Raw genomic sequence first — 26,624 nt, forward strand, 5'->3', positions numbered from 1 at the left:
GCTGCTGCTGCTGCTGCTAGTGCTCGTGGGCGTAAATATGAAAGGCGCAAACACAAACACAGATACACCAACAGACACAGAAAAAACTGTTGCATACCGCGCGGCGCACCGTTGCTCATTTTATGGCTGGCTACCAGGTTCCTCCTGGACTCGAGCCTTTGCACAGCTTGCCTGCCTGGCTGTGCATTGTTTGAATGCCGGTGCATAAAAAAAACAAGAAAATCAACCCTGTAGTTGCTGGCACGCCCCCATGCAGCCCATCCTGCCCGACTGCCAGCAAGTTGTGCAAATATTTGTTTAAAAACTTTACGTTGAAATGCATTTGCGGTTGAGTGCCAAGCACTGTGATGCTGCCAGAGTGCCGAAAAAAGTTAAAAATGGTAAAACTGAAGTCGTTGTACAAGCCGAAAAAAATTGCTTTTGAGTCGTAGCCCGTAGACGGGCTAAATGTAAGCAAACAGTCAAAATGTCTAAAGTGTTGCCTACTTTTTGGGGCGGATCATGAGCATGTTGAATGGCTCAACGGCTAAGGCCCAAGACTTGCAACAGCTTTTAAATCGTTGCCTGCTGCAGATGGAATCTGCACGAAATTGAAGTTGAATTTAGTTCATAGTCCCGAATTTACCAAAAGTTAGAGAATGGGGGGTTGTGATCAATATTCAAAAGAATTGCTCATATATGTATGTGACCCATACAAGCTTCAGATAGGTGATTTCTTAATTTATGCCTAATATCAGATCACAAGCCTGACATAAGTAGTTCACTTACAAAATAAAAAGGCAAACCCAAAATGTTGGATACCTGTACATATTCAAGTTATTTCAGCTATAGCCATGAAAAACTAAACATAATAGACTATATTTCTATTGCTTGCCGCTCATGAATATGAAGTAAGCTGTAAGTAATCGAAAGCTATCCAAATTTTAGCTCCATTTGTATCTTAGACAAACACGGCTGAGATTAATAGCCAGGGCTAAAAATAGGCAAAACTGTTTCAAAGTTCGCCGAAAGTACGACAGCAGATCAAACAAGACGCTGCCAACTTTTGAATGTCGCCAAAAAGATGGAAAGGAAAACGTAAGCTTTGAGGCCCGTTGATAATCCAAGCCGAGACCCAAGCAAGTGCGTCCTCCCATGCATAATAAACTGGGCTTTACAACGTTAAGCTGTCACTCAAGACGCCCGCGGCCACACCCTCGGCCACTCAAGAGCCCGTCGACTACTCTGCTAATATTTGAACGAAATTTAATGTATCAATTAAAAATTATGAAGTTGACTAATATGTAAGAGCACGTACCAAAGAGGGCGAATAGAGCGACGTGCAGGCGGGTGGCGCAAGAAACATGCCTTGCATTAGCGCCCCACTTGGTATGCTATGGTCTTTTTTTTTTTGTTGTTGTATAATATAATGGCTCCGGCCCGGGCACTGGCGCTGGAGCTGACGCTAGACCAGGCCAGGGCACGGCCTCGAAGGCTGGGTCTTTGGTCCAGGACTCTGTGTGTGTTTACCAAAGGATATTGCCGTGCATATTGAAAAGCAACAGCGGGACGAAGGACGTCATTGGACGTAGCTTAACGTTGGCGTGGTCAAGGCATACTTTCAGGGGCTGCTGTCCTGCCGGCAATTATGCTGCTGCTGCGCGTGTGTGTGTGTGTGTGTACGTGTGTGTGGGTGAATGGGTGAATGGGTGTGGAATTATCGTCAGTGGCAGGACTTGCATCTTAATGGAAATGGATTCAACGGCAATTAACATAAGCAAATATATACAACGGGTTCGCCTCTCACAGCCACTATGTGTGACTGCGACCGTGTGTGTATGCATGTGTGTGTGTGTGTCTACGTGCTAGGCGTTTGCGGTTCAAGGCAGATAACTGCCAGCCACATGAAGCATACGTGTTCTTGCTGCTGTAATGGTGTTATCATAAGGTGGGCGGGTTCTTTGCGGTAACAGCCCCTCTTTCCAGCCGCCCACACAAAGGCACACAAACAAGCGCACACATACACAAAGAAAAATGGCTCTTTTAATTTAAATGCAAACACGTTTGGCTTGGCCTCTGGATTTATGTGATAATCGTTTAAGTGAAAATTTAATTGCATACTTTATGTATGGGGTTTTTGCCAAAGATCTGATCTAAGGCTTAGGCTTTGGCTTATGCCTGCTGCGCCCTGCGCACAATAAAGCAAAATTTATGTAATTTTTAAGTAAGCCTGCGAAATGGACGTTCTTGCTCAGCTACACACCTCCTACACACTCGGGCTTAATTGTAATGACAGCGCGCCTGAAAGTATGCAATAAATTAATGCAAAAGTCATTTAAAGGTGTGGCCGGGCACTTAAATAATGGCCACATGAGATATGCGTATCGCAGTCTCTCCCGCCCCGCTCTGCCCGCTCAGAGGCCTAGCTCCAGCTTAAGTCGCATTTAAAGCTATGCAAATATTTCAAATTGTCTTAAGCTCGCATATTGATGGCCCCGACGTTTAAAAGTCTGCAAAGGTTTTATGCATTACCGGGATTACATGTAAATAGCCGTCGGGTTCGCCGTCCCCGCTTCCGTTTTATTAATATGTTTTATTAATATTTACTTAGGTCAGGCTACGGACCGACAAAATGCGAGATGAAAGCTTTGCTGGAATTAATATAATATAAGATTCGTACATATTGCTGTTAATAATGTGGCTCCCCCCCGCTCCCCGGTTCAGTTTCGTTGGGGGTGCGCGCTTCGTGTTTGTTTTAATGTAGCTCAGAATTGCTTGACCAAAGGATTTTTTAATTAAAAACATTGTAAGTCGTCGCCGCCCCACGTCCACCCAGTACGTCTCGTGTGCTAATAATTTTAGCGCGCTCTGTTTGTTAAAATAATGAAATTTTTAATATTAAAAAAAAAAAGTGGGCAACGCTCAAGCTGCGCACGCTGCCAATATTTGCTTAGCAAAGGGGTCAGCATAAAGCGCTCGACATTATATTGTAATGTTATCCATAGGTCAAACAGTCGAATGAGCTAATGAGTGTGCTATATGGAATTACTTACTTAATCAGCAATGTGCTCTGGACTGCAAATGGGGTTTGCAGCTGTTAATGTACAAGAAATTTAAGAACTTTAAATTGATGCGAAATTTCGCTGAATTTTTATCACGAAGGCAATGAATTTACGCACCTATTTATCATTTGCCAACACTTGAAACAATATGGCTATGTTTTACAACACTGATAGCTACCAATCTGCTGTTGCTTTAGTTTTCCATCAGATGTTTGTCTGCACATGAAATTAATTTGCATATTATTCAGCAAAGTGCCCCTCGCTGATCGTCTGCTGGTGCTGGCCAATCAATTTGTTAAGCCCTTGATGGCCAATAATGCCTACAACATGAACGCAGCTGCGCAATTGAGCCCAAACGGCGGACCAATAAATTATGTGGCAACGCCTGCGTCTAGGCTTTGCAACAACATAAAAAAGAGAAGCGAACTTAACATAATTTTTGCAACTAATCCTGCGGCCAGTTCTGGCGCCGAATTGATATTTATATAAACAAATTTAATGGCAAAATAATGGAGCTGCAGACCCAACCCCGTGCCAGCAGCAGGCGTGGGGGCGTGACACGGTCAATTGTTGTGACAGAGCGGCACTGTTCGGCGCTTGCAGCAGACAAATGTCGCACAAATTAAAATCAAACGCTAAGCTGGGGCTTAATTTAATTATACAAAAATAAAATGTCAGTTACTCAATTAAATTTTAATACAATGCGCTTTGACCCAGGGTTGCCGTCTCGTCTCGCCCCGCCCTCATCCCAGGCGTTGTGTCCAAGCGCTGAGCTAAACTAACATTTGTCCTGGCGGAGGACAGCGTGGGTTTGGGGTGGGGGCAGCAGTACGCAGTAAAAATAAATTTTCATTTGCAATTTCAATCAGCGCTAATCCTTGGCAAGCGCATGCGGCCGCTGGCGTCGTATCCTGCGCTCCTTTTGGCCCCGGCAACGCCTGCTGCGTGATTTTTGTAGCCTAACTGCAGGCGGTACAGGCACAGGGAGCGGGAGGGCTCAAGCGAGGCTGGGCTTAAAAGTGCAAACAAAATTAAGCACGTACGCTGTGGATCCGGGGCCAGCGTAACCCCAGATTAAAGCTGTCCAACTGCGTGAGACACAATATATCCTTATCAAGGCCCGCTGCTTCAGTGCTCACAGTGCTACGATTCGTCCTGTGCCTGCGTCCGGACAGTTGTTTGCGACAATAATTCTCAATTTAAAGTGGCCAACAACGGAGACACACAAATGAAAACATTACAAACGCTCCGGTACTGTGTGCCAATCCCCCGCTCCGCGCCAGAAGCATCCCCTCCCCGACCACCTGCACCCTCTGCACTAGCTGGTAGCTGCTGGTGCAATCTAATCCCTTGTCGATTAAGTAAATGCCTGCGACGTTTGTTTTGGACATGAGGCGAAATCCACGTTGCTGTCTAGTCGAGTCGGAGGCACTCGAATGGACAGCTACAGTTCATTGGGATTAAAAGATTTTGTGTTAAAAATTTTGTTATTTGTTGCATACTTTGCGGCGCCGCCTCTAATCGCCTGGGACGCAGTCAGTCACAGGGCCCAAGACAAGAGCAAACAACAACAGCAATAGCTTTTGACAGTCATCAAGTTTGTCGCACTGTAGTTGGCTAAATGAAAATTGAAAGCGGGCTGTGTGAAAGACAAGTATGCCCCGCAGGGCCCGTAATGTATTCCATGCTGAATTCTGTACACACTCGCATTTTACATTTTGAAACAGTCGCGTTTTGACAGCTGTCAGTTTTTGTGGCTGCCGCCTCATGAAATATTTATGGCATGCAAAAATGCGTAAAACGGCAAATTATTTTAATTTTCTATTTGAGTTGTTCCCGCTACTAATTTCTAGTTGATTTCGTTTCAGAGCGTTCTTTAAATCGCCCAAAATAAAATAAAATATATATATAAATATATTAACGGGAGCTTTGGTACTTTGAAAATAATTAGAGAATTTATGTAATATTTTACAATTAACTTTATGCCTTAAGCTGAGAGATTTGCCTATGTGTTTCGAGTTTTGAGGAACAACTAAGCGATATGTCTCTGCCTTGGACAGCAGGATGACTGTCTCATCTTCAATGACTGCTGTGCCTCCCCTCTCGGTAATTTATGCTCTGATATTACTAATTTTTGGTAATTTCCTTAATGTCCTTTTTTGGTATCTGTGCGTCGCACTGCCGGAGCAAGGAAGTGAGCCAAGCTGAAATAACAAGCTGAGCCCTAGGCGCTGATAGTTGCTTTACATGGACGTTCCCATAGCTCGCTTGTTGTTCCACTTGTTCTTGTTGTTCTTCATGATGGAGTTATTGTTGTTGTTGTTGCTGTAACCCTAAAAGTATGCTGTGCCTGGTTTGGCATGGCGTATGTTTGATAAAAGTTCAAACCCTGAACTTTGCGCATGTTTAAACAACGCAAACGCAAAAATGCTGCTGGCTATTTTAGTTGCAGTCCCCGCCTCCTCAAGCCCCCTGCACAACACCGCACCCATCCTGTCAGCCATTGTTATTTGGCAAAAGTTTGCGAGCGGCTCATGTGTGTGTGTGAGTGTGTTTGAGTGTATGTGTATGTGCTTACGGTAAATGTTTCTGTACAGTTTTGGACGCAGACACTGAGCCCCCCAAAATTTAATCTCTTAAAAAGTGTCTAGGCTATGCCCAGCGCATCCTTTTGCCATTGTTGCTGTGGTTGTCGTTGTTGTCGTTGTTGTTGTTGTTGTTGTTGTTGTTGTTGATACGGAAATATTGTTTGTGACGCACTTTTGGCACTAATGTCTGCCGACTTCCGTCTATAGTTTTTTAGTGTTGTTGTTGCTGCTTTTGTTGCCCGGAGCACCAGCAGCAGCAGCGCCTTAATGCTTTTTAGCAGCTTTTCCTTTTAGTGTGCTGCAGCTTTAGGCTAGGCAACTTGATTACAGTTGATAGTTTTCGGACTGCGTGTTGTTATTTTGTTGTTTTTTTTTTCTGAGTATGTTAAAAGTCAAAAATGGTTGTGAAAACTGTACAGTTCGGACACAAAGTTACTGCCGAGATAGTGCATAGACTTTAATTGCATGTGAGCGTTGCAAATCGAGGCTGCGGCCTGTGGAAATGGAAATCATGCTGTGCATTGCATTTTGTGGTTGAGCGTCGCGCATCATACATTTAATGTAGTTTCAAACGAACTTGACATACCTAAAAGTTCTTAAAAACTGTTTAACTAAGCTTGCATAATAGCATTGATTAAATAAGAATAATATTATTATCAGAACACTTGAAAGCCTCATTAAAACATTTCTCTTCTGCTTTACACAGTTCTTTAGCCTTTTATTCCGTTTCAAGTTGTAGACTACGAATTACTCATACGCAGGGCTGGCCTGTGCTTTCTTCTTACACTTTTAATTTATATTGCACTTAGAACTTTGCACATAAATTTGCCAGCTATTTTGCATACTAGCTGCTCGCTGGCGCCCAATAAATTCGCTCGATGTGTTTCACTCTATTAATAATATCATTTCGGGACAAATTTGTAGTTGGGGCCAATGCTAATGACATGCCCAAACGTTTCCGTAAGTCGTTATCACAAAGGCAAAGTCATTATTATAATGCCAAATAACCCAAGAGAGAGAGAGAGAGAGGGAGAGAGAGAGAGTCGGAGGCGAAAGCGAGCGAAGCACTAAGCACATCATCTATTTAAAAAGTTGACATAAATACAATTATAGATTTGAGCGCGGGCGCTGCGAAAATGAAGATGAAAATAATAAAATCGAACAAAAATTGATGTCAACTTTCGGTAAGCCGAGCGAACCAAGAGAAGAGCACGGGCGGAGCGTGGAAAATCAACGAAAACTTGAAGACGGCGGCAACGCTGGCGACGACCACGAAGCGGAAATGCCGCCATTAGAAAGAAAGAAAACTGCTGTGCCATTGAGAATTGAACTGCGGGCTTTCAACTTGGCCCACAAGGGGCCAATGGCTGTGTGGGTGTGGGGGGTGTGCTGGTGTGGGGGTGTGGGGCGTAAATGACAAACAAACAAGCGACGTCCGCCTTCTCATCTCTGCGCTCGGCCACGTCCTCGTTCTCGTTGTTGTCGCCGACGTCGTCGTCGTCGTCCTGGCGCAGATAAAAAGAATTGTCAAAGCGCCTTAAAAGTATGCAATGCCAGCAAAGTAAGCTGCAAAATCGACAAGTACAATGCTGACAGGCAATTGCTACAGTTTTTTTTTTTTTTGCAGTTGCTGTTGTTGTTCCATTTGTTGTTATTGTAATAATAATATCGATTCGGCATTCTAACTGAAGGTATAAAAATTCGTATGGACGTAGCAGTCCTGCCGAATGCTGCCTTGTCATCGCCGCCGACCGTCGCCGGAATTCGTTAATAAAATTTTATTGAAATTGTAGACAAGCGGCGAAAAACCGACGAAAACGATGACGACGACGTGCAAAACAAAACCAAAACCAAAAAAATAAAATGAAGCCAGAGAAAGAATGAAAGAAACGAGCCAAAGGCAAAGGCATAGCCCAAACCGAAATCGAAGCCGCGCGCGGCCAGAAAGAAAAGCAATTGTCATCATTGGCACGTAAACGTGGCCAGAGGAAAGGGCTACGGGTGGGCGGGGTGTTAAGACAGCGAAGGTGGCAGGCGGAAGACCGGAAAAAGGCTGGCCCTTAAAGTTGAAGTGTTTTGGCTGCGCGATAAAAATCTAAAGCCGCCTTCAAGGCGTACCAACAACAATAAGCCAGAAAAATTGCAAAAGGGTTGGGCTTCAGCATAGTTGGCAGCTTTAAGAGCGTGTGCAACACCTGCGGGAGTAGTTGCCACAAAATATGCAGCACTATTAACTTAAAAGCAATGCCACAAAAGCCAACACAGCTGACAGTGCCACAGCGCCTCAAGGTATGCAACAGCAGCCAAAGCAGCAGCAGCAGCAGCAGAACAAACAACACACCAAACTTGACAAGCAGCGCAGAGACAATGCCGCAAAACTTTTGTCAAAAAAAAAAAAGGAATAACAACAAAAATTGACAACATTCTTTTTGTTGGCCTGGCAAAGAGAAGTAAATCAGGACAAAAACCAGACGATTTCAACTATAAATAAAATGTTTATGCCGGAAATGATATCGAAGGAGTTCGTGTTCCTGCTTGAAGTTATTCGCCAAGAATTCTGTTGATATTAAGGATTGAAATGTTTTCCCGACAATGTACAATAGTTATTCAAAAATATATGTACAATTATATAAAGCCACGAAAATACTAGTTTTCTGGATCTTACATGTGCATTTTTCACTTATTTTGTTTTTAAACTGAGCAAGGCGTATTGGCAGATGGGAAGACTTCAAATAAAAATCGAAAAAACTTCAATTTAAGTTTTCTTTTACGTCAGTTAAATATTTGACCAATGCTCTGAGGCCATAACAGATTATTTGGCTACCTTTCTTTTTTAAACAAATCACGTCAGCATTCAATTTCTGGCAAGTTCGTGTGCCTCATTAAAGTTTATGCTCAGACGTTGTCTGCATTCGCATCCGAATTGAAGTTTGCTCATCATTTGCTGGTCTCTGGTGCAGTTCCTGCTCCTTCTGCAGCGGCTGCTGTTGCAGTTGCTGGAGGCAGTGGAACGTGCCCATACATTGATGATGCGGCCGCCATTTGTAGTGCGCGCCGTCGTCGATTCAATAAGGTTTGGGCTTATGCAAACAGACGTGCATTAAATTAAGTAGCCGCTGCGTCGGACGCCACTTGCAGTTTGCAGCTTCAAGCACGTAGACAGCGGCCAGGAGGAGCCAGGCAGAAGACGAAGAAAATACCAAAAAAAAAATACATTTTATATATATATGCAAAAGACAATGAACGTAAATGCAGCTGGTGAAGCGAACAGTCGACAATGTTGTTGGAGAGAGGCTGGTAGCTTGAATTGGCTGGCTGGCTGGCTGTTTGGCCAATGCCTTGGTCTTAAGCAAGTCTATTAAAATTGTTTATAACGTGCTGTTTGGCAAGTTGGGCAGACAGGTCGCCGGTGGCAAGCAGAAGATGGCAAGAAATTGCAGCGCAGCTGCAACCGTTTTTATGTTGCATACTTTTTCGGTTGCCGCACGCGACATGGCCATGTCATTTTTAATGATGCACGCAGCGCGTTTCCTACACAAAAAGCCGGAAGTTTTGCGCTTTTAGCAGCCATCAGATTTTTATGAGCCGCGTCCACGACGAAGCACGATGAAGCAGCAGCCATTACGATGTGCCTTTTATGCGCCTAGGAAATGTGAGATTTTTATTTCGCGCAAAGGACACTTTTTTCCCAGATATTCTTCAGTTACTTCTACTTTCTTGTTTTTTTTTTTTGCGACAAGTTTTTAATAAGCAACTTTGCGACTTGGCTTAAATTTCCGGTGACTAAACCAGAAATTTATAGCTCCGTTTGCTGCCGCAAGGATCGAGCAATGAAGAGCTGGGCGCGCCAGTGGTTCAGTTTTGGCTTAAACGAAACGTGATGTCAATAGCAAACAGTTGGGCAAAAGGTAGCAAAGGTATCGCCACCTAAAAGTATACCGTGCTTATTTATAAACCAATACACTCTCACGCGCGCACACCTCATACACTGTGTGGCTTGTGTGTGCGTGCGTGTGTGTGTGTATGTGTGTGTGTGTCGGTTTGATTGCGTTTTGCCAGCGTCGTGCCAATTTCACTGTCAAGATATTGAAGCAAGAAAATTAGTTTACCGAAAAAGTGGCTTTAGGCATGCTGCTCTTGCTAGACGCCTGCCGGAGCAGGGTGGAATGCAGAGGCGCCAGTCTGCAGGCAGCGCCAGAAAATTGTATGTGGCAGTCGCTGTTTGGATTTGCGCCGCTGGAGCAATATTGAAATTGATGGCAGGCTGAGCGAGAATCTCAACGCTGCCAAATCAATACCGAGAGGGGGGTCGCGCTGGTATCGGGTACGTTCTGCCAAGCAGATTGGCCCCCTTGCATGTGTCTAATATGCTAAACATCACTGATTTAGTGGTGGTAATGGTGATTTCGGTGGTCGCCCTGCCCCGCCCCTGGGCGAAATGCCCCAAGATTTATGTACTCCACTAAGTCTGTGCCAACATATGCTCAGGCGCTGCAAATGTGTTAAGCAGCAACAAATGAGTTGTGAAAATGCAAGTAACGTAAGCAAACTGCTCGATTAATAAGAGTTTCTACTTTTAGAGTCAAAAATTTAGAAGCTGGGCTAACTAGACCTCAAATATAATGTTATATAAAAATTAAGATTGTGTAGTCGCGCTTACGGTGCAAATACAGCTTAAGATATATATGTGAATACCAACTTGCCTGCTGGGAAAAGTTTTGAAATTCGGCTTTAGAGTTCTTAAGAAATGAATTTAAACATGCCTATTTATATATGTGTATTTATTTAATATAAAAACTCTGCTCTGATCATATAAACAGTTTAACATCTGTTAATAAAACTCAAAAAGAAAGTAAATAAATGGTTTTCGACTAGCAAATAAAGACCAACAGCTTTTGTGCTAAATAAAAGGCGACACCTCAAAAGTATGGAACGAAGAATTTTGTCACGTCGCGCTCATTATGCTGCACAAATACAGATACAGCTACTAATACAAATACAAATACGTGTAACACATGCCGTTTAAAGGCAAGCAAAATGCTGCGCGGCTATCATCAAAGACATTTCCCAGCTGCCAAAACGCGCATTTAAATTTCAAATTAATTTCACATCGTCATGTGCAAAAAAAAAAACCAAAAAAAACAAACAGAAGCAAATCTGCAAGCTGACAACTCGCTGAGGATAAAACTGAGAGGGAAATGTTGCAAGAGCGCGAGAGAAACAAATGTTGGAGACTGGGCCAGAGAACTGAGACATCGTTTGCAGGGCAATAAAAGAAACTGAAGCTGAACTGAGAAAAAGATGTGAAAAATGCCAATGCCAATGCCAATGCATCGCGGCACGTAAATACGTTCCGAAATGATATGCGCGCTGCCAACCTGTTTTCGCAGTCAGTCAGAAACGAGCGGCGGCAGCGCTATAAAATATGCAAAAGAAACAAATTTTTGTGCGCGAGTTTCGTGCTCTTTTTTTATACCCAGTACGCATTTATGAATAAAAACGAGTTTGACAAGGAGTCACAAAAATACAGTCTCTCGTTATCGTTTCAGAGATTTGATAATCAGGTCTCTATAGCCTTGCTTAAAATATTGTATGTTACCTTTTGTAGAATTGAAAAATGTAAGTTTAATTACGAGAAAATATATAGCTAAGCTTTGTTGACAGTTCGAATCTCAGTGTCTTTTTCTGTTTCTACATTTATCTCTCTGTATGCTAGATTTAAATGTCTTCTCCCAAATCAATAAAGCTAAAGTATACATTGCCGTAGAATTCACAGGGTATCTAGCAGTTGCGCATTTGCTTTGCCATAGTTTTCGTTGTGGCTCATGGCTGAATTGGCGCAACATATGCCAAGCGCCAAGTGTTATGCTACAGTTTTTGCTTGGGCTGCTTTGTTTTCGGCTCGCATCAATTATGCTTTTATTTATACAACAATTTCGACTCGCAAAGCGTTCAATTTTCGTCAGGCAGACGCATCGCTTAATGTGACTTGACAAAAATGGCGTCCAATATGGCGCAAGTGGGTGGCCACGGCTGGCTGGGACTGGGCTGTAATGGGGCTGGGCTGGGCTGGGGCTGGCTGTCTTTACGCTTGAGCGGCACACAAACACACACACACACATAGATCTTGGCAAGGACTCGCACCTTGGCAAAGCCAAGATGACGACCAGCAGCCGCCCGGACTCAGTTTCTATTTTAATTCACACGCCATTGTTTGCCTGTTGTTGCTGTCGGTTCGGTTGTTCGTTGTTGCTGCTGAGCGCCTAAGAGTAGACGAAGTTGAATTTCTAATGTGCAGCAGCTGCGAACAATAGAAAACGGTAGAAGAACTCACAACGCCTCGCTGTTGCCTGCCAGCCTGATTGTGTTTTCGGCCCTGTCGTTCTTGTTATCGTTGCTGTTATTGTTGTTGTTAGTTGTGTGGGTACGTGGGTGTGTGCGAGTGTGTGTGGGCGTGTTTTTTATTCTCCTTGACGCTCTCTAAAGCATGCTTATGTGCGCGTTTAAGAAATTTTTAAATCTCTGCACTGAGAACAAGCAACGCCCTATACATACACGCGAACTCACTTAAAGCACCTGAGAGCCAGCTAAGTAACAAATTTAGTCAAGTAATTTGATAGTATTTATATAATTATAGAACTTATTGCAAATTGCTAGGGTTGCCATTATGGGCCATGGCGTGAGTACTTTGCTTACTTGAATAATATTTGCTTTGTGTTTATTTCGCGGCTTTTGTTGCCTTTGTAACTGGATACAAATTAGGCGCTGCCCCTTTACGCATATCCGAGCTTATTAATTTATTATTATCTTGGAAAAGTTTCGCATCGCTTTTGATGTTTTCTGAAGCAGACGCGCTTTTACCTTTGAGTAATTTGAGTGAATTTCAAGTGTGTTTTTTTTCTGTGCTACCCAAGCAAACAGTTGGTTTGTTGACTTTCAACCAGCTGGCGAATGCAAATGTTCTAAGCAAATGTCAACCCATTTGCGACCCCGCCAACTTTGCAATGCAAACAATTACTGTCCAGAAAAACCAACAACAAAAACGAGCAAGAAAAAATGCTAATTGCCTAATTTATTCGGCGTTGGCACAGCCAATGTGCGGGCGTTTCGCTCTAAGTTTTTGTGTCACATTGGCTGTAATTTAAAATATTTATTTATGTATTTCTCCGCCCTCAAGTCCCCTCCATACCGCGGCTCTGGTCAGTCTTTTGCTTGGATTGCTTTGCAGCTGCTGTTGCCGCTGCTGCCGCTGCTGCTGCTGCTGTTGTTGCTGATGGCCATTTTTGCTTTTGCTGGGCGCTTTTGCGCATCGCCAATCAAAAGCATTTAGAGAGCCGGCTTTAATGCATGCGCGCGCTTTCATTAACAAGCAGCCACGCCCACTGCCAAAGCGCCCGCTCTTCTAAGCCGCATTTACACACAACACTCATACACACATACAGACACCTAGTGGGGGCGAAAAAAAATCGCGTCAGCGGCTTATGCAAATGTGTGGAAAAAAGCGAATGTTGTGTTGAGTGAATACGAAATTATTGTTTACAACTGTAAACTTTTCAATACCCTTCAACAAGACAGAGACTATGCGACCAGGTCAAGCATTCGAATCTATGGAATCTAATAGACAATCTGCCTTTCGAGGATTTATTATCAACACTTATTATTACTATTTTTATAGAAACAGGATAAGCAGACGAATCGATGGAATTCATCAGCCATCTCGCTTTTATCTAAAGGTTAGTACCCTGCTTAGCACTCTCGATTTAAACGAAATACTGTTAAATTGTATATATAATATATGTTTCAAAGGTGTCCGATAAACTTGTTATTAATATCATTACAACAACAGTATTCGAAACTGGAACCCCAGCAGTTAAGTTTCTTCAAAGGGATCTATTGAACTATATGAGTTGGTTAAATAGAAGAGTATGCAACGCGCCGGCCAGGCTAAAGATTTGCTTTGTCCAGTTTTTTTCTGAGAGGGCTTCCGTTTAGAAAACGCTTGCAAACCGCACTAAAAGCGACTTATAACATGTTGAGTGCCAGAGGATTAACAGCAAGCCGAATGCATGTTGGGTGGACCTTATAGAAACTGTCCCGCTGCCCGGCACTGAGCAGATCTGGTTGCCGGACTGTAAATTCCTTTTTAATGAGTGGTGGTTGCCCAATGTGCGGCCGGGAGCTGCAGCAGTTCGAGGTTTGGGGGGACGGGGGCGTGGCGTCCATAAGCTGCTTAAGGTTTGGCGTAATCAAAAATTTTTTAAAAGCTTTTTGTGGTACATCCACATGAAAGCCAAGCCTGTTCGTCGAAACCAGAGCACAGCATTGACGAGTTGAGGGACGTTGGGTCCGGCGGGGCGGGTAGAGCCCGAAAAAAACTTTGTTAAGCTTGAAATTAACTTGCGGCTTGTCTGCCGCCGCTGCTGTTGCTGCTGCTGTGCCAACTTTGACGCCTGCAGGTAGGCAATCAATTTTTTTGTTCTCATGTTGTTGTTGTTGCACTTGGCAATTTGGCTCTGTATAATTAATATATGCAGGAGCCAAAGTGTAGCATACTTTTGTGCAAGCTACTAAAAATTTTATACAACAGCTGCCGCGTCGTTTTGCGCTAATTACCTGGCTACCAGGACCAGAGTCGTAATGCCAAATTGCAATTACAACTGCCAACCTGGCAGCCGCACACCCCGCCATGCCTAACTGACATTAAAATGCTTAATGTGCAGGCAGGTAAGAAAAAAGTAAAGTAAAAAACGCAAAAAAATTACGCGCTCTTAAAATTAAAAAAAAAATAAAAAACACAGAAATTGCTGCGCTTATTTTCTTGCTCTCCAACCTCTCTGTACACACTTTCAATTTTTTTTTGCCTTCATGCTAGTTAGCAATTTGCCAGAGTCGTCTTTCGGGGGCGTTCTTGTTGCTCCTGATGCTGCTCATCTTAAAAATTGCCCAGGTGAAAAATTGCAGCTGTCGCTGTTAAGCTGTACGGCCCGTGGGCTTGGGTGTGGGCGTGGCAGTTCAGACAAGGCAGCCATGTAATGCTCCCGCCAAAGACTCGCACTGGGCATAATTCAGAGTGAAGTGCAGTTGATTGTAGGCCTGCAGCAGTGCATGGGTTAGCGACCAGTCGGGTCAGTTCCTCGTCTAGCGAAAGAAGTGTTGCATACTTTTGCGAGTCGTTAATTAGAAAGCAACCAAAGGGCGAGCAGAGCATAAAAAATAGCCATGAAAGCATAATGGTTGCCTCAGCAAAAAAAAAGTCGGATATCAGTATAAAATTACTGTTGTATTAGATGGGTTTTAATGGACTCACACAGCCACACACGCACAACACCTCGGGACAACACCTCGGGACATGCTTTGATTTTCTGCAATCAGTTGTAAAATTTGACAAATTGAAATTGACTTATGCCGGGGTCCAACTGTTTGCTTGATTTGGATTGCATTTGGATTTATATTTGGGTTTGAGCATTGCTGTTTCTGCTCGCTTTTATTTGTATTGGCTTGTAGTTGCGCCTCACTTGCGGCTATGTTTTTGAAGTTTTTACCCGTATATTTGTGAAGCACTGATGCCTGATTGCGCCCGTTGCGGCGGGGGCATCGCTCATCGTATTGCCTGAAGTCTCCATTTTTGGGGTTGCGCTTGTTTGCCTGTTTTACCGGAAAGTTGTGTTATTGTAAAAAATGTGTTTGTCCTGCGGCATGGTTGCATTGATTTTGCTATTCCTCCCAAACCAAGCGAAGCTATGCTTTGGCGTCAGCCAGCTGTAATTACGCGACGGCGCTCAGCTGGCGCCATCATCATCATCAGGATCTTCATTATCATCAAGAAGTTCCGCCTAAGTAAACACATGATTTGGCTAGGGGGGGCAGGCAGCGCAAGCCGGGTCGTTTGTTTAAAAACGCATCTAAATTGCAAATTAAGCAACAAATTTCATCAACAATATTTGAATTTGAATTTAAATGCGACAACGAGTTGGGCAACGCGACTGAGAAGCGCGTAGAGAGGCGGCAGCGAAAGCAAAGCCCGCAAATAGATACACACACACGCACACACACATACATATTCACATAAACCGAAAATGGAAAATTCGCCTTCGCCTTTCGTAAAGCCAGGCAGCAATCTGAGTGGTAAATAAAGCAGCAGGCAGGACTTGGAGGATGAGCCCGAAGAGGAGGAAGCGGCCAGGATACTCGTACAGAGTACTTGCTCTGCACTCTCTCACAGAGAGAGAGAGAGAGAGAGAGAGAGAAAGAGAGACAGAGGGAGAGAGAGTTGACTTGGAAACGAACTGCTCGCTGCACTGATGTAAACACCAAAAATACAACAATGGCAACCATTTCAGTTTGCTTTAATCCCCCTCGCCCGCTGGCGCACGCTCGTTGACTGGTTTTGTATATTTGCCTGTGTTGTTTGTCAAAAGAAGCAATTTACGTGCAAAATAACTCAAGTGTCATGCAAATTTCATTTATTTTCGCACAAGAAAAAATAATTCCCGCACCGCGATGAGGCCAGAGCAAGCAACGTTGTCATAGAGCACATAGTACACATACACATACATATATATGTGTGTGTGTGTGTGAGTGTGTAGATTTAAATATATATGTAGTTATATGGCATTTTCTTACAAAATGTCTGTATAATGAAGTCACTCGTCGGAACAAAATCGTTGCACAAAGGCAAGAAACAACTTTTAGGCGGCTTCTCGGTTGTCAAACAATTTGATGCTGTGATTTGTGTTTTTTTCTTTTTTTTTTTGGTTTTTCTTTTTTTTAGAAAATTAGAGCCGAGTGTGCTCTTGATTTTCCATTGAAGTGGTGCACAGGAGAATATTATAATAATAATTTCAGCTCGCTATTTAATTTAATTCGAATTTATTTAAAGGACGCGGGCACTGCAAACTGGGATCGTGTCACTTGAAGCTTAAATGAAGTTTCTTAAGTACTTTTGCGCAACAACAACAACAAACAACAATATACAAAGAGCTGTACAACCGCTGCGCAACAACAGCAAACAGGCAGAGCCTTAAGTACTTCAGGTTGGAAATTTCATTAGTTTGACATTGTACGCACACACACACACACAGACACACGAGTGCAGGACCATGACAAATGAGAATAAAATTGTGCGAAACGCGAATAAAAATAAAGGAAATATAAGCTCGACAAATATTTAGGTCTTCATGTTTTTTACTTGCCAACTTGGCCAACAAACACAAAGCGGCGTGGGAAATGACAGCAAGGCGACAACTTCAACATCAACATCAACGTCAACTTCAATTTCAATTTCAAACTCAAACTCAAACCTAAACTCAAATTCCAATTCAAATTCAAATGTTGTTTCGCGGCAGACACGTCAGTTTAATTGGAATTATGTGGGCGCATTATAAATACTATTCACTTGCGAATTGATGTTCAGAAAAAAAGAATAAAAAATTAACTTGCTGATAATTTGCGTTGACATTTAAGCAGCAAGTAGATTATATATTCAACATATAATATATATTCCGTATGTATTTATATTAAAAGTGGCACTTGCGGCACTTACCGGCATAGTTTGGCTTCCGTGTAAATTGGTTATAGCTGATTGAGCCTCCTGTTGGGAACCGAATTTAACGAAAGCGCAGCCTGAAAGTAAAACAAATAATATATATTAGCATACACTTTTTGAATAAGTAGTTCAAAAAACAATTCAATTTGCGGTATTTAAAACGGGTTTATTTTCAGCAAAGTAGCTTGAACCTACATTTTCTGTTTAAGAGAGGTGTTTAATGACAAGACTCATGTGAAACTGTTGCAGAATGCTGCCACACATGTGCGCAGCATTTAAATAAAATTTTAAGTGCAATTAAAAAACATTTTCGCCAACGCACAAGAATCGCTCGGTGCGCTCCACCATGGTAAACCAACATGAAGCCCTATCAGCCGAGCTTTGGCATCCGAGCATCATTCCAGCAGCAACAGCAGCGCCCAACTGGGCCCATTATATAAAAATAATAGTCGGCCGCACGGTGAATGTAAAATTTAAACCAAAAAATACATTGCACTTGGCGCTCATTATTTTGTAATTTGTGCGCCAGCTGCTTGGGGGCGCTGCCAATGGGGCGTGGCCAGGCAGCATGTTGGCGCCGCCATTGGGGCTTCACGAGCATAATTATTAAAAATCATTTATGCTAATTTAATATACAGGCAATAGCCACAAAAGTGTACAACAACAAAAATGGACAAGTTTTTTTTTGTTTCAAATAAGAAAAGCGGCGGAAAATGAGGTTTTCGTGTGGTATATATATATAGATATATAATGAATTAAAAGAAAAGATATCTTACTGACTGCTTCATGAGGAAATCGTAAAATATTTAATAAAAAAAAAACCGTTGTAAACGACAGAAAACATTATGAAAATAATAATAATAATATAATAATAATAGTGAATAATAACAATAATATATTTTTGTTTTTGGAATAACTCTGCTACTCACAAAATTTATGAAAATCATTAATTAAATTAAAATATTAGCATTTAATAAATAAGTCTTTTGATTGATATTTAAATAGCACAATAATTAATAGGTTAACATTTTACAACACGATAATCAAATTTCATACAAAATGATTAAATTCGTCCATCTAGAGAGCATTTTAATTTTCATTTAGAGAAAGTTTTCACTTCGAAAGCACCCCAGCGCTAAGAAATAAATCTAGGCCTTTGGAGTTGATCTCGACGTAGAGCTTAACCTTCATTCGGGTATTGTGCCTTAAGCAATAAAGGCAACAACAATGTGGAAAATTAAGAGCCTCAAGTGGAGGAAAGCAAACAAAAACAGAAATATACCATCCCCCCTTCTATGCGGCAGTTGTTCTGCCTAAATTGCGACTCCGGCTGTTGCTGCCTTTGTAGTTGCCGCTGTTTTAGTAAAAGGTGCGAGGCATGGCGCGTGGGGCATGTGGCGTGTGGCATGCAGTGCGAGCGCGCAACAAATCCCGCCTAAAACCATGCAACATGCGAGCTGACAAGCCGTAAGGCAGACAAGCGCAAATTTCGCGTGCAAACAGGAACAAGATTTTTGTATTTATTTTTTTTTCGCGTTGCAAATGTACAAAAAATACAGTGTAAAAAATTCAAGTGGATTTTTGTTTTGCTGCCACTCTTGTTTTTTCTTCTTTTTTTTTTGGGTTTTTCATGTTTTTTGTGTGTGTGTGTGTGTGTGCGTTAAAGTGACAACAAAATCCTGCGCCACACAGACAACAGTTGGACAGTCCCACAGGCTGGGCCAGGCATCTGGCAACAGGCGAGGGGGGAGGAGGCAAATCAGCGTTGCTAAACAATAAAAAATAAAATATTTTGTTGCCTGTTAATCCACAACATTGCGACGCAGAGAAAAAGAGATCAACAGAGGGGAAAAAATACACGAAAAAATGCTGAATGCCAGGCCGAGCAAAAAAAAGAAAACAACAACAAAAGCTAAAAAAGCAAAGCAATTGCTAAGCATTTTTGTAAACTTAAATCAAAGTTGATTTTGTGTGCTTTTTTTTACCATTTTTTTTGCTTTTGTTTGTAATATTTGTTGTGCTTTCTTTTTGTTCCATTTTTTGGTCGCTTTTGTTTATGTGAAATTCATTTTTCTTGGCATAACTTGCCAAAAGAAAAATATTTTTCTAGGGTCCTGTGGACTTTGTAAGTCATGCAATCCTAAAACACCTTCGTTAATTGCGTGCTATCTGATAAAAATCCTAAAAACTTGAAGGTTTTCCGCTGGCCATATGCTAGGGTACTCAATTAAAATACATATCTCATCTAAGCTGTGCTTATAACGAGCAGCCCTTAAGCCTAGCTAACTTTATTTTGTCAATTCACAGAAATTTTCAACTGATTAGCCTCAACTAAAGTACTTCAACATTCATTAAATATAGAAGTTGTTGGCAGTACAACGACTTATACTTATTTAGCTAGACTTTTTCGTAGACTCTTTTGATTATTTACCTTTGCAGGACGTCATTTGTCTGCGCTGACGCACTAACTCGCATTAAGGCTAATTTGTCGAACTTCAAGTCATTATAATAATTAAAAGTAAATTAGTCAGGCAAAGAGGTAAGGCAGTCAGAGAAGGTCCGAGCTAAAAGTCAACTTTTGCTTTGATGTAAAGACATTGAATTGCATTTACATACAATCAACTAGAGCGCCGGACACTTGCTACAATTAGGCGTTGAGTAGGGACGTAGGACCTGCTCTTTAAGCTAACGAAGTGCACGCATTAATTACTTAAGCGTCGACAAGTTGCAGCTGCAACTGAAACTGAAGCTGGAGAGCTGCTGCATTCAGTATTTACCTGCCTGCTATCCCCTGACTTGGCAATTAGTTGAAATTAAAATGTGTGCACTGCCGACTAGTTTTTTAGCGACAGGTTTTTTTCCTCAAGCAACTTCCGTTGAAGCATGAAATGAAGCAGCCAACTGTCAGCGCGAGTACTCAGCTCAAAGTCTAATGACACTTTTTAATCAAATATGCTAATGATAATGATAATGCAAGACCAGCGGGCTCTCATTTAAATGAAACTCTCTTGAGCAGTAATGACCAGTTACGACCTGAGGCTGCATTTGCTTGGAAATTAGCAGAGAGCAAGCACATTTTGGATTTATTTAATCCAGAAATATTAGTTTAATATAGAGTATCCACAACCAACTCGACTGCAAAGATAGAGAGCTCCTGCATCGTATTTCACAAGGACCGAAATGAAGCTGTGCGGTTTCTCCCTCACTTGGCAACAAAAACACAGGTGATTATATTTATGGCAGGGATTCACATGGCAGACCCTTAGTGACATTTGCAATACAAATTTCGGAATGCTATTAATGTATGGGCTCTGCCACCGAAAAAATAAACCGGCCATGCTATGAAAAATCGCCGCAGGTCAAACACGTAACCAAATTGTGCAGCAACAGCACCGGCAGCAGCAGGAGCGGCAGCAGCATCAGGAAACAAGGATAACGAGCGTGTTGAGCCCCTGACTGCTGACCATCGTCTGTGGGTCGATATGTTGTTGGCCTGGTCGGTCAGCTCGAGGGTTGGAGAGAGCAGTGCCAAAGAGAGAGAGCTGAGGTTGATGTTCGTGTTATGGCTATGGTCATTGCTGGCTGCTGTAGCTGGCCTCCGCCTGCCAGCCTGCATGGGACAAGTATTTTAAAATCCAATTAAAAACGCCCAAGTGGGATTTTTCAATCGCTGCCAGCTGCCCCACCGAAGCTGACAACAGCAGCAGCAGCAGCAGCAGCAACAACAGCGGCGGCAGCAACCGAGCAACAAAGTTGCATTAAGCGCGCTTCGTTCGCAATTCGCAATTTGCCATTCAGTCGCGTCGACGAGTGTGTGTGTGTGTTCGAGTGTGTGTGTGTGTGCATGTGTATGTATGTGTCTGTGTCTGTGTGGAACTGAAAGTGGACAGGCGACGTTGGACGGGACACGTTGATGGCCATTGCATGTTTGCCTCCGGGGCACAAAAGCGTTGCATGAATCTTGTTAGCCAACGTTTACGCTTATTATGCGGCAGCAGCCTTGGCCAGTAGCCAGAAAGCAACGCTATCGAATTTGTTTGATGCATGTGGCACTGTGCTCCAATGATGAGACCTGCCACACACACTCAACCGTATCAACTACATGCACACACAAACAAGGTAACGCCACACGAGAAGGATGTCAGCAGTTGTTCTTGTTGATGCTGCTGCTGCTGCTGCAGCAATTGCAGCTCTGCAAATTGCATTTGCCTCATGACACTCACAGTTGAATGCATTTTGCCATAAATGGGCAACATTTTTCGGACCGCACAACAAAAATCAAATAAACTCGACCAAACATGGCCAGCATATGTGGGTAAAAAGCTCAATAATCAGATTGGCAAAAGCGAATTAGTTACTGTAACTCACGTTAAACTGGTGCTTTATAAACTGCCAAAGGAACAGTTACTTGTATAATAATATTACATTAAAGCCATCCACTTACAAGAGCATAAATGAAACAATTAACTAAAATTTATATAAAAAGGCCAAGAGTACTTACATATATACACCCAAACATACAAATGTACATAATAACATACGTTAACAGACACACACATACATATTTACACAGATTGTCGATAGCAAACACTGCTTGTTATTATGATGATTCTTGAGAATCGAATAGGAGGGCAATATAAAAATACGTTTATTTTTAATTTGCCAGTCAATGTGGGGAGTTATCAACAAAGTAAAGGGAGCCGAACATGCGTTTGGGATCATAAAATATAAATTTAAAGCATAATTTTTTCATTTCATTTTTAAATTTTAACTTTCTCCTACTAGTTTAAGCTCTATTTGCACTTTTAAATTTTTAAATGGATAATTTATTTAACTTTTTTTGAAGCTGCTCGGACGAAAATAAAACTTTCACTCATGCAGTCTTTTGCCTCCACTTTCCAACCAGGGTTTGTTATTTTTTCGTAAAAAAAACTGATGTACGATACTGTTGCCACAAATCATTTCAAGCTCAATATATGACTTCGGCTTGAACTTTTGTCCACAAACTTTGGGCCACATGTGTCTAATGAAGTCGGCTAACAAACTGCGGAAGCTTATCAATATGGTCAACTACAATTGTAAATAGACTCAACTTGCAAAAGACAAACAAACCAATTTCTGTTCCTTTTTGCCCAGTCTGATCTGAACTGAAATTGAACTCTTTTGGGCTTAACATGAACCTTAACACTTTGCATACAAATCAAAAAGACAGCATATATGAGATTCCTATACATACACACATATACACTCACAAGCATATCTAGAATCTGCAATGGGACCATTATTCTTGATTTGAGAAGGGAAAAACTTTGGCTAGCATATAAACAAAAGGTAAAAACTTTGTGAAAGCCTACAGAGCCGGCATGAGCCGATGGATTTGGGCAGGATTTGCAACAACAGTTAATAACATTTGGCAAAAAAGAGAAACTTGAGCCTTGGCTACAGCCATGTCTGTCCATACAAATTCACTTCATAAAACATTTTATTGCCCAACGAACTGATAAACTGTCAAACTGGCTGACTGACTGACTGACTGACTGAATGTCTCAGCTGTCCACTTGAACTGAATATGCAAAATAGTTGAAATTTATGCCGTGTGTCTCATGTAATGTAATACATTTTGCACTTTTCCGCAGCCCACTTCTCACTCGGTGTTGCATGAATACATATATTGTGGCATCCGCAGGCGAAATTAAATAAAAATCAGTGACCAGGATATGCAGAGCGAGAGCTCAAATTGCAATTTCATAAGCAATTTACCACACACACACACACACACAATACACGGCAAGGAGATACAAAACTTTTTGTTTGAATGAAATTTGCCTGTGAGCTACAAAAAAAGAGAGAAGGAGCGACATTTGGAGAGAGAGAGAGAGAGAAAAATATGAAAAGAGCAGCTGGACAAGCATTCAGAACTGAAACCGAGTTTTGTCCATTGCATTTGCTGGCCGCAGGGGTGTTCCGAAAAAGAAAAGCTGCAAATTACATTTGAACAAGGCAAAGGCAAGTTGTCTATGGCTTTTGTTGTGGCTCGAACAATTTAATACTTGGCCAGAATGCAGCGTTGACATTTTTATGGCACTCTCGAGTGCGTATCGCCGCCTAAAAGTGTGTAAATTTGTGCGTGAGTGAGTGTGACCTCTTTGGCCTTTACAGTTCAAATAATTGTGTGTTAGTGTGTGTGTGTGTGGGTGCGTGTGTGTGTGACACACAATAAACACCAATTAAGAATATAATATTTTGTGTATACAGACAAACAAATGTCTCCCCTGGCTGGCAAATTGAAAAGCCAAGTCTTTCGCTCTGGACTTTTCCTGCAAGTGCTGTGCAAATAATGCACAAAAGTATGCTACAAAAATACAAACAAACTGGCGTTGACTACGATCTGCTGCTGCCAGCTTGAAAAACCTATAACAAAAGCTAAAATATTATTGCTTTCGGGTTTTCGCCCATCCACCACCCACCCACTCGGCAACAACATCCAACATCCAACAGCCATCGGGCACTGGGCAATCGGCCACTTTACAGGCGGCGCAGAGATACAGTTGGAGAGCAAACCGTAGCCGGCTTGTTATAAGGCATGTTGACAAGCCTCTTTAACAAATGACACCAACAGAGCCAGGACTCGAAGGACCAGACCAGAAGCAGTCAACCAGCCAGTTGGCCAAATAGTCAGGCTCAGAGTCGTAACCGTCCGTCCAATGCGACGCTTTGTGTAACATTTGTTAAGCGCAGCCGAAAAATTTGTTGCTCTTGTTTGGTTGCCAGTTGCCAGTTGCCGTCTCCAGTTGTTGTCTTGTTGTTATTTACTATTTCGTTGACTTATACGTAAAAGTGTCCTTTTTGTTTAGAACTGGGCGGGGGATGCGGCCATCATTCGGTTTGAGCTTTGGGCAACGATTCGAACCGGCTGATGGGCTGTTAACCCTTTCTTTACTGCTCTGGCATTAGAGCTGTGTAAGCTTTGGAAAGATTAAAATATATCGAAAGGAGGACAGAGAGAGAGAGAGAGAGAGAGAGGAAAACAAGCATGTATTTACGCTTATATAAGATGAATTTCCTTTGCATTTATAATTAGGACCGAATTCCTCCATCAAAAGCCATTTACAAACACAATTTGCAATCGCTTTTAAAACACAACGGCAAACCGACTTTAAATGCGCTTTAAAGCTTAACGAATTCGCGCAAAAAGCGAAAAATCAACCGCCTAAATAAACTCACACAGCAAAGATTTAAAAGCCGCTCAAACCAAAGTAATTTCAGCTTTCAGCCTGGGCAACAGTTTTTGCCAGCGCTCAACGCACCACAAACAAGGTAAATGCTTTTCCAGCAACATCAACAACAAAATCAACTCTGGGTCGGTGGGGATGCAACCGCAACATAATAATTATGCAACAGAAACCGCAATGCATGCGGGGCAGCAACAGCAACAGCAACAACAACAACAACAACAGCAACTCACTCGGCTGGTTCAGCTTTTCTGATTTGGTGTCCCGGCCAGCAGGAAAATTGTTTTGCCAGGCGAAAGTGTGAACAAAAAGCTGTTGCGTGTGTTGCAACCAAAAAAAAAAAAAAATGAAGGAATACATAAAAACAGCAACAACAACAACAACAATAAAACAGGCAACGCAACAACGTCAAACCGCAAAGTCAAATGCAACTAAAGCCGCAGAGCACAGTTTGGGGGAGTGCAGAGTGCCGGGCCTGGGGAAGGAGTTTGGGGGTTTGCTATAAAGCAGCGCGTGCTATTAAAGCGACTTAGTGAAATTGGAAATGGTTAAGAGAGTTTAGGGGTAGGTTGTCGTGCAAAAAAAGAAGTGTAGCTTTAAAAATGAAAATAAACAAGAGCAAGGTTGTGTTTGCCGCATGAGCTAAGCGCGAGGGTATAGAAATTAAATCTGAAATTAATTAAATAAATTAATAATCAGTTAGCGCTATGCAAAAAAATGTATAATATAACCTAAAAACTATAATTGATATTTTCAACACCTGTTCTTATATTCCTTTAAACTCCCACAAATAAATGCGGGCAAATACAAATAATATCAAAATTATATTCACAAAAAAAAAATGGACTCCCACAAATCATATAAATGTTTGCTATGAAGCTCAAGGCCTTTGTTTATAAAATAAAAAAATAAATGTGAAAAAGTCCGATTCAATAAAATTGGGATAATTGGTTATAGATATTCTTGAACTGATCCCAGTCGGATTAGCTGAGCTGCGCCCGATATATTCTACGGAATACCTGTTGTTAAGTACCTCGTATTTTCTACGCTTGTCCTGGCTTTTTTACTTGCTGCACAGACCGCCACACTTGTAGCCTTTGTCGATTTAGTTGTGCACTTATTTAGCACAAAACACAAAAGCTCCGCAAATAAAGCCGCATAACTTAATAGCGGCTCGCTTCATTTGAAGTTTATTGCGGAGTGTGACCAGGGAGCACAACAGAGCCAGTCGGAACAGGGCAAGAAAAATCAATTTAGCTCGGCTTAACCTGAACATCAAAGCGTAAGGACAAGGCAAGGGCTGGGCAAGGACAGCGCAACGGCAGAGCCAAGGAAGGTACGCTGTATACGCTTTAAGCCTAATAAAGTGCGCGCCCAAAAGCACGCTGCGTACATTTTGTTATTGTTGTTGCTGCTTTGTTTTATTCGAGTCCAGGTAGAGAAGCTAATTGTATTGCGCAACGGAATTTGATTGCATGGATTTGTATGATTGAAAAGGACAAGCAATAGCCCAAAAGGGAGCGCCAAGAGAGAGAGAGAGAGAGAGAGAAAGGTTCCTCTAGGAGCAGCAGCTGGCAACTAAAGCTGGAAGCCAGTGCATAAATTGTGCGCCCAAGACGCGCACATTATTCATTTTTAATGCGCCCGTGAGGCGACCACAACAATTTGGCCACATGTAAGCACAGCTACTTGGCCATAATTGCCTGGGACAGAAGACAAGGGACAGGGCTTGAGCAGCGGCAAACGGGACAGAACAAGACGACATGGCTGCACTTAAGACGCAGCAGCTACCAGATGTGGATGCGGGGCGGAGGCATCATTAAAATGAGTTAGCGCTGTGGGCACAGTACAAGCGCATAAGCAGTAGCAGAAGACGAGACCCGGGACTCCGTCTCGACATCGTTGGGTCTGGTTGTCTGGTTTCCTGTTGGCCTTTTGGGTGCAATTTTCAGGTAGTGGCAGCAATTAAGCCAAGAGGTAGATTAAGTTTAAGCTGCGGTAGCTGCGCTCCTTGTGCTTGCTGCCACGCCACGCCAAGCCACGCCTCGGCCCGCCTCTCAGCTGCGTTTGACGTGCCCAGCGACCAAATGCGCATTGCATGCATTGAGGCAAAGTCGCGAAACCCTTGCAAGGCATTCTAAAATTAGTTGAAAAAAGAGAAGGCTTTAAAACAGAAACTCTTTAGAGAGTAACAAAATTCAATGGGGCAACACTTGCA

At 42.4% G+C, this 26,624-nt stretch overlaps 1 protein-coding gene across 14 annotated transcripts in view; it reads right to left on the reverse strand.

Moving 5' to 3' along the window:
• Positions 1 to 26,624, reverse strand: part of bru3 (bruno 3) — a 315,854-nt gene that overhangs the window by 33,054 nt on the left and 256,176 nt on the right. For all 14 annotated transcript variants that reach the window (XM_064700747.1, XM_064700744.1, XM_064700741.1 and 11 more), the window contains one exon: positions 17,172 to 17,251. In XM_064700747.1, the coding sequence (XP_064556817.1) occupies positions 17,172 to 17,251 (80 nt within the window). The remainder of the gene's footprint in view (positions 1 to 17,171; positions 17,252 to 26,624) is intronic.

The sequence above is a fragment of the Drosophila montana genome, unplaced genomic scaffold, assembly GCF_035044405.1.
Source record: "Drosophila montana isolate Dmon_TW-CO22-7 unplaced genomic scaffold, ASM3504440v1 contig_1875_1, whole genome shotgun sequence".
Classification (NCBI taxonomy): domain Eukaryota; kingdom Metazoa; phylum Arthropoda; class Insecta; order Diptera; family Drosophilidae; genus Drosophila; species Drosophila montana.